The 13,458-nt window shown below is 27.8% G+C and overlaps 1 protein-coding gene across 1 annotated transcript; it reads left to right on the forward strand.

The window, feature by feature from the left end:
- Positions 1 to 6,449: 6,449 nt before the first annotated feature.
- On the forward strand, positions 6,450 to 8,153 carry EAF01_001399 (uncharacterized protein; the record flags this gene model as incomplete). The annotated part of the gene is made up of 3 exons (XM_038909649.1): positions 6,450 to 6,506; positions 6,562 to 7,929; positions 8,022 to 8,153. 3 exons carry the CDS (start codon positions 6,450 to 6,452, stop codon positions 8,151 to 8,153), a joined length of 1,557 nt encoding a protein of 518 aa, XP_038774461.1.
- Between the last annotated feature and the right edge of the window lie 5,305 nt (positions 8,154 to 13,458).

Here is a 13,458-nt window from a genome sequence, read left to right on the forward strand (position 1 = left end):
TTCTTATTCTTAATCTACCTTTTTAAAATTTATATATCGTTTTTCTTTTTCATTATTATTTTAATTCTTTTTTAAAAGTATTTTATTATTTCATTTTGAATTATCTTTTTTTTTAGTTTTTATACTTTATTAAGAGCTTTATAAAGATTAGAAGAGGGGTTAGTAATATATTTCTAATAAAGTAATCGAGTTTGTTTGATTAATACTGTGTAATATTTTATTTAATATAGCTTAGAATATAAAGATATAATTGTTATAAATATATTATTATTTATAGCTGTTTGTAGATAGTAATGTATTTCATTAATGTAATTGTTGATCTCATTTATTATCTTTAATGATGTGATATTTGATATATTATTTATAATGTTGTTCCTAAATTTATCTATGTTTATGGCTTTCTATAAAAATCTTGGCGGTAATTCAAAGGTATGTGGTTGTATTGTAATTCTTATGAGAAGTGAAATATAATTCAAATTCAAATCTAAATATTTGTAGGTAGTGGTAAAGTAGATTTAGTTTAGGATTTTATTTAAGATCTAAACAAAGTCTATTATAGATTTAGTTTAGGATTTTATTTAAGATCTAAACAAAGTCTATTATAGATTTTTGGATTCCTTTATTTTATGTTATAATTCCTTTTGGAATGATGAATATAAGAAGGAATTGATTGTAAAGATTGATAAGTTTCTTGTTGTATATTTTCGTGAATATTACCTTTATTCTCTTCTAAAATAAATAATAAAGGTTAAAGTTGTTTAGAATTATGTGTTCTTAATCTAGATTCTTTAGTTAGTAGGAAATTGTTAGTAAAATTAATAATCCAGTAGTTCTATATTTAGCTAATAAAATGGGATTATAGATATTAATGATTTATATTTATTATTTAATATTTTCATTTTAAATCTCAAGGTAGATAAAATAGAGGTTGTATATAGAAGTACTGGATATTTATTTATATTTAAGGTCTTATTTATATATAGTATTATTTTAGTTTTGTTTTTCTATTTGTAAATAAAATGTCATTATTGATTATTGTTGTAAATGGACTTATTAAATAGATTAGTTTAAGATTTTTAGATTATAATAATATAATATTATATAATCTTTTTATAATATAGAAATGTAATTATTATAAATTTCTATTTGTTAATATTGTATTATAATATAGTATTATAAGGGTTCCGAAGGTTAGTTTTGATTATTGAATGAATCACTACTTGGGATAAACTCTTACCTTATTTCCACAATATTAGGACTCTGATCCCAATTTAGGGATAATATTCTAAATCATTTGTGTCATATCACCTTTTATTATTGAAATAATATTAGCTATTATAAGCTAATAAATATGAATTGACTATTTAAGATAATATTAGATTCTCAACTTCTTTATACTAAAATACTGAATTAATTATATTCGTTTTTTATTATAAAGTAATTTAGGGTAAAAGATATCATTTACTTTATATATTCGAATTTCTCTATCAATTTATAGCAATTATACCTATTCTATACTCTATAATTTCCCTTATAATTAACATATTTCTATTTTCTTTTATTCTTAATTCCTTTATTCTTATATTAATCTGAATAATAAGTTTCTATATAATTATTATATATTATCTATCTAATATATATAAATGATTTATAGTTTTCAAGTTCTTAGTAATTATAATATCAATTTAATAAATATATTATATTATAAAGACTAATCTTCAATTATATTTTATTATAAAATAGACTATCGGATAGAATTTAATTCACTACTTTTGAAAAGAATATGATCATAATAATAAATGATATTTCCTTTTTCTTAATAATTTTTTTATATAATTAAAATAAATGATTTATATTTAAATTAATCTTAAGGTTGTTTATTATAAAAACAATCTTGAATCCTCTTTATATTAGACCTTCTTTCAGATTGGTTTGTTCTACTTTTATATTATATATAATAATTTGATTTCTGAATTATTTCATTTTTATATTTAGAAAAATAATATTGATTTAGATAAAATCCTTTATAAGTTTATTACATCTCTTTTAGGTTTTAATTATAATAATGAATTTGATATTTAATATTTTATTAATTCTTATTATATTAATTCTTTCTATTTCCTTATTAATATTCTTTAATAGATTTTTATTGAATGTACTTTTATATCTTTTTATATCTATAATATCGAGATTAATTCGAACATTCTCAAAAGTATGTATAGTAATAGGTTTCCCAATCAAATTGTTTACATTAATGTATTATATAAATACTAATCTAGCTTTTAATATATCTATATATAATTATATTTATTATTCTCTTAATACTTTTTATATTCCTTTCCCTATATTCTTTTTTAAATCTTTTAATATTTCTTAAAACTATCCCAATACTTTTTCATTAATATTATAGTAAATAATCTAAATATTATAGAGTTTTCCTATCTCTATTTTCAATATCTCTATCAAGTTGTATTGGTATATTATTGATTTAATGATTATCTTTAAGAATTCAAATATTATTATATTAATTATCTCTTAATATTTTGCTTTAAAAATCTTTATTTTCTTTATTTTAAATGTTATTATAATCTTAAAGGGTTCCTACAGGGGTATTTATTAGGTTTTTAATAGTAATGATATATTCATTTAAACTTGTTTTAATCAGATAAATTTTATGGGAATATTATAGGGCTTTGTTTATAGTTCTATAATAATTCTACAATTTTATTTCAAATTTTCAGAATGCTTATTTTTCCATGTTTTTTTTTCATTATATATATATATATTTCTTTAAAGTGAAGGAACTAATCTTTATACTTGTCACCAGCTTTTTAGAAAGATTACTAAGGGATTCGATGCTAAGGATTATAAAATTCTACAATTTAGATATTGAATAAGACAATTAGAACATCAATTGAAGTAAATCGTTCCTAAAAAGAAACATAAAATAGAAACTAATTCAAATTTAAAGTTTTCTAAAATTAAAAAGATTAGAAAGATACAAATTGAAATAAGAAACTATAAAATTGATATAAAAGATATTAATGATAATAATGAAAGTGTATCCTCAAGTATTTATTATAATACTGAATAATTATTGAATAATTAATGTTTTAATATCATATAATGTAAATTTTTGAGATGGCCCAAAAGAGAGGTGGCCTGAAAATGGGGTACTCAACTTAATAGCATATTCCAAAGGACAAAAAAGTTGATATCGTGACAATGTGCCCGTGACAATAAGCAAGATCCTTACAGTACACAGTATCCGAAATCAACTATCATGCTACATCTTCTTGGCATATTCGATGTCCAAGGGTTCATCAGATGTATACTGCTGGGCTTCTTTAGTGATGGCGATAACTGCGGAAGCTGTCTATGGTAGCTGAGATTCATAACACACTGATCATAAGCTGCTGACCGACATGCTGCGTCACGCTATAGCCATGTGTCGGATCAACACGATTCCTTACAGGTCCTGTTTCTGGTGTCTTATTCACCACCTTTAATACCGATCTTGTCTTGTTGCAGTTGTTACCAAGACTAGCCAGCATCACAACCGAGCCGTGGGATCAGTTATGAATTATCTCCTCACTCGTTGTTTTCTATCAAATTATTTCTACAATAAGATTATCCCCCTTAAAAGCTTTTCCATTGGTGCGTCCGAGTGGCGAGCGAGAGTACATAAATAGTAGAGTGCGTCGGCCCAACAGGAGATTGTTGATTCAAATCCTATATGATATAGTATCCCCTAGACTGTCAACCCTATAATGGTAGAATCAGTGCTTGACGAAGTGAACTCTTCGTTATTATAATAAATTCTTCAATTCTTTAATTATAACGTGGTTTATTAGTACATATACTATATCAGTATATACACTACTTCAAAATACATTAAAATTAATCTTTTATTAATATTTTTATTTAAATTATTAATCATTATTTTTTCTCTAAAAAAGTTTTCTTATAAATAATAAAAATAAAATATTTATAAAATTTAATCTTTTTATAAATATCTTAATTATAACTCAAGAATATTATACTTTATATTACAAAAATCTATTTCTTTAAATAACTTTTTTATTATAAGATTTTACTACTTTAATTCATTTTCATATTATTTATATAAATAAATATAATATATACAAGGAAAAATTAAATTATATCAATAAATAAAGAAAGTGTATGGTTATATACGGCTGTTTTGTGTATATAAAAATAATGGTGTATGTACTAATATGGTGTACGTACTGATAAACCATGTTATATGTAAAAAGAGTAGTATACGTACTAATATGATGTACGCACTAATACCTATATAAAATACCTTAATATATTAGGATATCGAGGTATTGATGGGGATAATTTATGATATTAGAAATTTCGAAAATGAAGCAGAAATAGGTATATTGTATAGCTTTGAATAAATAGATATTAATGGATTCAATCTTAGCTCTTCAAAATCTAATAAAATAAAAGAATTGAAGATTCGAAGAGGGTACTGCGTATAGGTTTTGAATCTTTCGCCCTTGTTTAAATCCTGTATATATATACTGAGGCTTATCCACTTGTCGATAATGATAACGGATTTAAACTAAAGCGCCTTTGATACAAATAGACTACTCGCGAAGAGAATCGGCTATCGTTCTTTCGCCGGCGGCTCGACATATTGTCCGAGAGATTTTTGGTTCGCCGTGTATTCTTGATGTTTGCAGTTTTGCTTTTGTACCACTTCAATATTGAAATAGATCTAAGAAATATGATAAAGGTGGATGGGACTATCTCATCCAGGGGGCTGTAATACCATTCTTGGAGAGTGATCTCATCATAAGGGTAAAACTAGCGAAGCGAGCAAGCCATGAATGTGGTTGGTGTGTGATGCTATAGTCACGGGGTAATATCCAAAGGCGGAATTTCCAGCGTTTCAAATCTCACATCCTCTTCTTCTTCTTCAATCCTATCCTATCAATTTTCACATATCCTCTACTTTCCATCCTTCTAAGAAATGTTATATCTTGAAGTGGAGGGCATGCGTGACACTATATGAAATATATTGGGAAAACGTAAAACTTAGCTGATGTGAATCAATCGAGATATTACTGATGAGTCTGATTCTTTCTCTCCCCCTGGTTGCTATGAGACTCTCAAGTTATCATATCCTTTGGAACCACAGACAGTTCCGATAACCACCCTCGGTTGAGTTTGTTTCAACCGGGTCCTCAATCCAGTCCTTTTCTCCATTACCTTCCACTCCCTCGTTAAAGCGGTTATCTCTCTCTACCAATCCATATCGTCCTTCTAGAAAGGCGCCAAACATTCGCACTGTTACATGTTCTACTTCACAACTTTTCTCAAAACCTTGTGTAGGTCCGGTTCCACTAGGATGTGTATTCGACCCAATATAATCTGTTTGAATCAACTCATTTAGCCATGATTGAGAAAAAAATCGGTGGCATAGAATGCAAATGTCCTCTTCAAAATGTCAAAATAACGATCAGCTGTCTGTAAACTTGCTGCTTAATTAGAGTCTGCTGCCGAGCCAGTCCGATTGTAGAGAGGCCAATGATACCCGGGTATTTGTAGACCTCAGATTGAGATATCAACTCAAAGAATAGAAGAGCAGATTAAGGAGAGATGATTTGAAATTCTACGCAACATAGAAATTAACATCAGGGTCTCATTCACAAAGACAGCATTATATGTATTTATGGAAATGAAGTGAAATGATGAGGTTGTTGTGATTGTGTCTAAACCACGTGACCGCTGTTGTTACAGTAAAACTTAATTATACTGAAACGAAAAAATCGATCAATTAAATCCGGTATATTCAAGATTTCGGTATAAAATATAGTGGCCCAAGTGTTTTAATTAATATTTCAATCGGATTTTAGCTTCAAATCCTAATATTCTCAAAAAGTATTATATAATAATAGCTAATTAAGCTTATTTAGTTAAATTGACTATTAAAATTTATATCAAAATCGAAAAAAAGTATTCAATATTTCAGTTTTGTTTAGAAATCCAATATTACTAACTGATATAAAAAGTAATCAAATGAGAAAAGATTCCGGTACATCCCAGTCCGATATAGTCCAGTTTTACTGTACTTCACCTTTGACTTGACGAATTTCGGAATAATTCCGATAAATCCATTCCGCTCCAACGGCCCCTCCTTTCGGTTTACATAGGGTTATGTTCTTACCCCAGATTTTTGAATGAACACTCCGCATCATCAATCATAATAAATCAGGAGAATTGAATCCCGTGTTGTTTCTCACAAAACAGCTTGGTGAATTGAATCATTGAAATGATTTTGTTGTTGCTTGTGCTGCCGTACTTTATTTTGCTTTAAATTACTGCCATTGACACAGTAGAGATATCCCTTGGGTAAATATACAGGCGGTGCAACTATCTAGTTCTTCAGTTCATTGAGTCCCCATATCACAAATATGTCGAACCATTTGTATTTAAGAACAGCGAGAGCTTATGTTAGGACTAGCAGAAAGGTAGTCCGCCGGCATAATCTGATCCATGCATATCTTTTGCTAATTGAGGTTCTAGCAATCAATATTACTCGCTCGCACATTTGCATCGACCACCCGCCGCAATGAAATAAACAAAGTATTTCCTTCAGCCTCCGAGGCTCTCAAAGATATGAAGCCGGACAGTACGGTTTTATGCGGAGGCTTCGGCCTCTGTGGTGTTCCAGATACCCTCATTGATGAAGTCGTCAAAAGACCAGAGCTCAAAGGTCTTACTGCAGTTTCAAATAATGCTGGTACCGATGAATCAGGTCTTGGAAAATTGTTGAAGACGAAGCAGATCAAAAAAATGATTGCAAGTTATATCGGGGAGAATAAAACTTTTGAGAAGATGTACCTGACTGGTGAAGTCGAGTTGGAATTGACACCACAAGGAACGTTGGCCGAAAGATGTGCTTCGGGTGGTAAAGGTATACCTGCTTTCTACACCCCTGCTGCATTCGGAACCGTTGTACAGACCGGCGAGCTTCCACTTCGTAACAATCTCGATGGTACACCAAAGGAGCTTTCCTATCCAAAAGATGTAAAAGTCTTTCACGGCAAACCATATCTTCTGGAAGAAAGTATTCGAGGTGACTACGCTTTCGTGAAGGCCTGGAAAGCGGATAAGCTTGGAAATTGTCAATTCCGGTTAGCAGCCAACAATTTCAATGGTGCAATGGGAAGGAACGCGAAGATGACAATCGTGGAGGCAGAGAGCATTGTAGAGCCAGGAGACATCCCACCGGAAGCTGTCCATCTCCCGGGAATATATGTCAAGAGAGTTATCCAATCTACAACGTCCAAAGACATCGAAAAATTCACCTTTGCAAAAGATCCAAATGATCCAGCGGCAAAGAGTGCACTTGGTAGTGGTGATACCGCTGCCAAGAGAGAGAGAATCGTTAGGCGCGCCGCCAAAGAATTCAAAAATGGTATGTATGCCAATCTCGGCATAGGGATGCCTATGCTTGCGCCATCTTTTGTTGGTCCAGAAGTCGAAGTACAACTACAATCAGAGAATGGTATCTTAGGGTTAGGTCCTTATCCTCAAAAGGGGTTTGAGGATGCGGATCTCATCAATGCTGGCAAAGAGACCGTGACGCTGAACCCCGGTGCTTCAGTTTTTGGTAGTGAAGAGAGCTTCGGTATGATTCGATCAGGAAGAGTAGACTTGACCATATTGGGGGCTATGCAAGTAAGCGGGAATGGTGATCTTGCGAATTGGATGCTACCCGGGAAGATTAAGGGCTTTGGAGGGGCCATGGATTTAGTTAGCAACCCTTCAATGACGAAGGTTGTTGTAACAATGGAGCACTGTGATAAGAAGGGAAATGCAAAGATTGTTAAACAGTGCGAGTTTCCTCTAACAGGAAAAGCTTGCGTCTCGAGGATTATTACTGAATTGGTGAGTGGCCCGTTGTCCACGCCGATAATGAAGTGATCACTTGGCGAATGGCGATGGATGGCAAAGAAGAAAGAGTGCTAACAAATATTTAGGGAGTATTTGATGTCGACTTCACAAAGGGACTCACCTTGATTGAGATTGCAGATGGGGTGACAGTGGAAGAGGTCAAGAGCAAGACAGATGCACCTTTTACAGTTACAGAAGATCTTAAACCAATGCTATAAATCATACGTACGAAAGCATACGGTTTTGCATATAATGACTTGGAGTGTAGCCCTACCTCGCTGCGGCATAATACTGAGATTCAATTGCACACTTCACTGTAGATAGCATGACTAGATCTAAGGATAAATCACAACTCGGGCAGCTTCACTATTGTGTAGGTTGTAATTGTGCGAAGCTTCAATTTCTTATCCTTAGAAGGGTACCAATCGATCATACGGTAGTTCCTTGGTGATGAGAGGACATTTTATTCAGAAACTAGAATGCTGATCAAGAACACAAAGCGAATATCCAGCTTGACTGATATAGAAACTACGCTCGCTAATTCAGTGGTTTGGATAACACACTTATTTGCTTTGCTGGGGTTCATTTCAAATAGCAATTGCCGCAACATGCAATAAGGTTACCTCAGCAAAAGGGTTGGGGTCCAGTATGTCGTTCTTCAACGAATGACCCGAAATATTTTGATCGCTGGAGTGCAATTGTTTTCAATAGACACTAGTCAGTCAATAAATACTAAATTTTTCAAGCTAAAGGTGAAATCCATGGTGAATTTCAGCTATATATATGATCCGCTGTGGAGTACTTGAGAGCTAGTTTGAATGTACAGATCGGATTAGATTTCATTGAATAATTCGTTCATTTTAATAAATTCCGGATTTATATTCGAATATCAAATTACAGATTTCATTGAATAATTCTACTATTAGTATATTTAATATATTCACTAGATGTCGGAACACGTGACCAACAACGTGACATTACATGTCACGCTTTACCCCACATACGCACGAAGTGCGTAAGTAGGGGTAGTACACGTATATAGATATAGCAATTCCCTCTTCATACAAAGAGGGTAGACAGAAATAAACAACCCTTTTAACCATACATATTGTGTATACACACCTTACCAAGTCTGCCCAACACTAGAATTAAGCATTTGGTTTTCAAAAAATGAATTAAATAATATATAAAATAATTCAATTATTTATATAAAAATAGATTGAAAATAATAACCAGAAAAAGTAACTATTGTTTTTAATTAATTAAAAAATTCTAGAATCTATAAATTGTTAAAAACTTTATAATCTAAAGCTTTAATAGAAATAATTCGATACTTTAAATCTAAATAACTTAAAGCTTAAAGCTTAAAGCTTAAAGTTATCTTTCTTTAAGTTAAAATTTTTAGATTTGATTTCAATTAAAAAGAACTGATTCTATTATCACAGTACAAGAGATAGATACTAGGTAAGTGTTACGAACGACGCAACATAGGCACGGGACTGGGGCACTAAGTCACGTGGTTGGCTCAGTCTGCCTCAGCGGGATAGACACTGAGCCATGAAAGTACAAACAAACCAGTACTGAGCCGTACTGATCACACTGAGCAAGAAGGTCTATATAAGGGAATGGGTTTCATTACAATGTAGAGCTTCGTGCTCAAGAACAATTATTAGTTTCATTACTATAGTTACGAGAATTGCAACCAGTTACCAACCTTATTGAATTCCTACTTGAAGTCTAGTCTAAACCACCTCGAGAGATCTCTAGACACTTCCACGTGACCCTAGAGGCAGCTCCCGTAACAGTAAGATGTATGATATTTTATAAAAAGTAAAGAAGGAGGTGAAGAAATTCCGATTATATAAAGAGTAGATATTTTAGGCATCTATATAACTATATATTGAACTCGTAATAGTACTCCTTTTTAAAAGCTTATTTGTTCTAAATAAACTAAATCCATTATATAACTTATTATTATATATAAATTAAATAGATAATCGAATTCATTAAATTAGTAGCTTAAATACTTTACATTAATCTGACTTTTCTTTTGCAAATTGATCTTTGAGCTCCTTATACTTTCTCTAAATATTCTAATATAAATAACAAGATTACCTTAACTTCAGGGTGATTCAATATTCATCTTATTGAGCTAGGCTTTTCAGAATATATATAATAATACTCTACTAATAGTTTTTCTTTTTTTTTTCAAATCTACTATCAATTATTAAATAAAAGCATAATACTTTCATTTAATTAAATAATAATAACCATCTTTATTATAATTATCTATAACTCCTTTAAAAATCTATTTCTATACTAACTCACTCTCGTTATTTCCCCTTTCAAAAATTCTATTTTTAATAATAATTAATTCTGATTCATTAATTATAATCTACATTAAGAAATATATTCTATTAATTACAAGAATAAATAACGAATAATAAAAAACAAAAAATATTCGAATGTTATTTAATAATTGAATAAAATAGAAATAAAAATAAACTTTTATAATTTTATATAACCTTATTCATCGATTATTTAATTTCTTTACTTTTCAAAAGGTTTTTGTATTCTTAATATTTATAAACACCTTTTAGCCTATATAATAATATAATAAGTTAATATAATATTAGTTTACGTTTTCTTTATATATTATAATTACTTACTTAATGAAAGCTTATAATTATAATAAAATTCTTTCTATTTTATTCGTTATTTTATTATTCTTGAAAAACTTTTGTTTTTATATTATAGTTATATTTAATGAATAAGGTTTATTAAGCTTTATACTAATATATAAATTAAACCTATAATTAATAAAGAATAATAAGTAGTTAATAATCTCCGAAATTATATTATTTAATACAAATTTAACAAAAAATAATTATTATATTTAATTATTCTAATGAAAATTCATAAAGACTTATAAATATTATTTAAGAATAAAATTTATTTATTTTATTTATTTATTTATTTATAAATGAAATATTGAAGAATACTAAATAATTATAACTAATTATTTAATTAATTGAGATTAAAAATTGAATATGAATTATATATTATAATTAAAAATAATGTTATTTAATAAATTATATAAAGTATAAATACAATTAATAAAAATATTAATAAATTTTTTTATTATAAATATTCTAATTCCTATAAAATGTTTTATTTTAATTAATTGATAAACAATAACTAGAATATATTTATATATAGAATTGTAATATATACAATCTAAAAGTGATATAATATAATCTATTGATATATTAGATCCGACTTGAAAGAGGATTAATAATAAATATAGAAATCTAAATAAGATTAATCTTAATGACTTTATACATATATAAAGATTATATATTTATAGCTACTAATATATATAAGAAATAAAATCAATTGTTTTAATTCAATCTAAATACTCAATTAGATTAAACAAATGTATTTTATAAATGATTTATACTTTTGATTTATTATCTAATAAAATTTATAATTTTTCTTAATAATATATTCTATTATTTACTATATAGTAATTTTGTATAATAATTCGAAGTATTTTTCTGAATTTTATTAATTATTTGTGTATATATTAATTCTTGATTATTATAATAAGTTAATAAGTTAGATCTAATCTTCTATAAATATCATTAATTAGTTTATCAATTAGTTTATTTTCTATAGTGTTACGACGGTATCCAACATACCGTGTCACATGGCCAAACGGTCACGTGATGGACCTAGAAGATCTAGGGGATCGAAGAATAAATGTCTAGATCCATAAGATCCAAAGGATCCAAGCAGAACAGAGCCTCATGGTTCTGCAGAGAATGAAGATCTATATAAGGAATAGGGTTTCTTTATATATAAAGCTTTGTACTCAAGAACAATTATTAGTTTTATTATTATAATTACGAGAATAGTAACTAATTACAACCTTATTGAATTCCTATTTGAAGTCTAGTCTAAACCATCTCGAGAGATCTCTAGACACTTCCACATGACCCTAGAGGCAGCTCCCGTAACATATAGGTGCTATAAAATTTGTTAATATTAAATAAATACTAACTTTTAATTCATTATAAAGATTGATATCGAATTTATCTACTAATAAAACTATACACTTTCTATTCTTTAAATGTTTATTATCTCTAATTATAAAGTTTAATCTATTCTCTCTCTTTTAATTTAAAACATTTAATCAAATAGTCTTAAATTCTGATCAATAGATTATACAAAAATTATAATAAAAAAGGAACTTAAATCAACAGACTTATTATTAATTCAAAGCCTTTATTATAATAAAATATTTTAGATTTTTATAATTAATAAGAATTTTAAATTCTTATTACAAATCTTAAAATTCTAATTATTATTCCTCTATAGACTTGATGATTATAAGAAACTTTTTATCATAAATCTCATAATTATATTCTATTATAAGATATTTTATTAAAAATTAAGCTACTAATTATAAAAAACTATTAAAATTGTATTAAAAAAGTACTCCTAATACCCAATTTGAAGCATCTGTTTCCAAAATCGTCCGCTTATTATAATCAAAATATACAAAAATTGATATTATTATAAATATATCCTTAAATATAGTAAATATATCCCTATACAGTATATTCCAAAACTAACCAATATCTTTTTATAATAAATTATAAAAAGACTAACAAATCTTTGAAAAGTTCTTTATAAATTATTAATAGAAATTAACAAACTCTAAAAAGTATTATAGATCTTTTATTGAAAGTAGCTGTTTTTAGGATATAATTATAATAACTTTTTTAGAGTTTATTTATATATTTTTAATAATAATTATTAATTTCAAATAACAAATAGAAATAGTTTTAAATTTATCCTTATTTATATCAATCTATAGTTTAATATTTGCTAATTTTTATATTATAATTTGAATATACTTTTTATACTTTAATTTATTCATTGAGTATATAAGAATATTATTTAAATGTACTATATAATATTTATTTAGTTTGTTGAACAGAGTACGGTTGATATAATGTTGGAAGGATATTAGTATATTATAAAAGCTAAAGGGTATAATAAATAATTTGAAAAGATTGAAATAAGTAACAAAAGCTGTTTTCCATTTATTACCTTTTATAATATAAAGTTTATTGAAAATGATAATAATATTTAGTTTTGTATATATTGTAATATTGTAAAAAGTATTTAGAATTTTGTGCATAATAGAGAATGAATAATAATTCTTTATTATAATATTATTTAATTCTTAATAATCTTGATATATATATATATTGTCATTTAACTTAATAACTAAAAGTAAGGATATAATATTATATAATCTTGATTCCTAAATAAAGCTTTTATTAAAGTTATTATTAATCTATTTATATATAACTTCGAGCTTTAATAATGATAATAAATAGCTCTTAAAGTATAGTAGCTTTTTTCTAGGTATTAGCTCAATCTTATAATCCTATATTCAATGTAGTGGAAGAGTGTTTATATAATGTAGAAGGAATATAGGTAATTTATTTT

The sequence above is a fragment of the Botrytis porri genome, assembly GCF_014898465.1.
Source record: "Botrytis porri strain MUCL 3234 chromosome Unknown BPOR_002, whole genome shotgun sequence".
Classification (NCBI taxonomy): Eukaryota; Fungi; Ascomycota; class Leotiomycetes; order Helotiales; family Sclerotiniaceae; genus Botrytis; species Botrytis porri.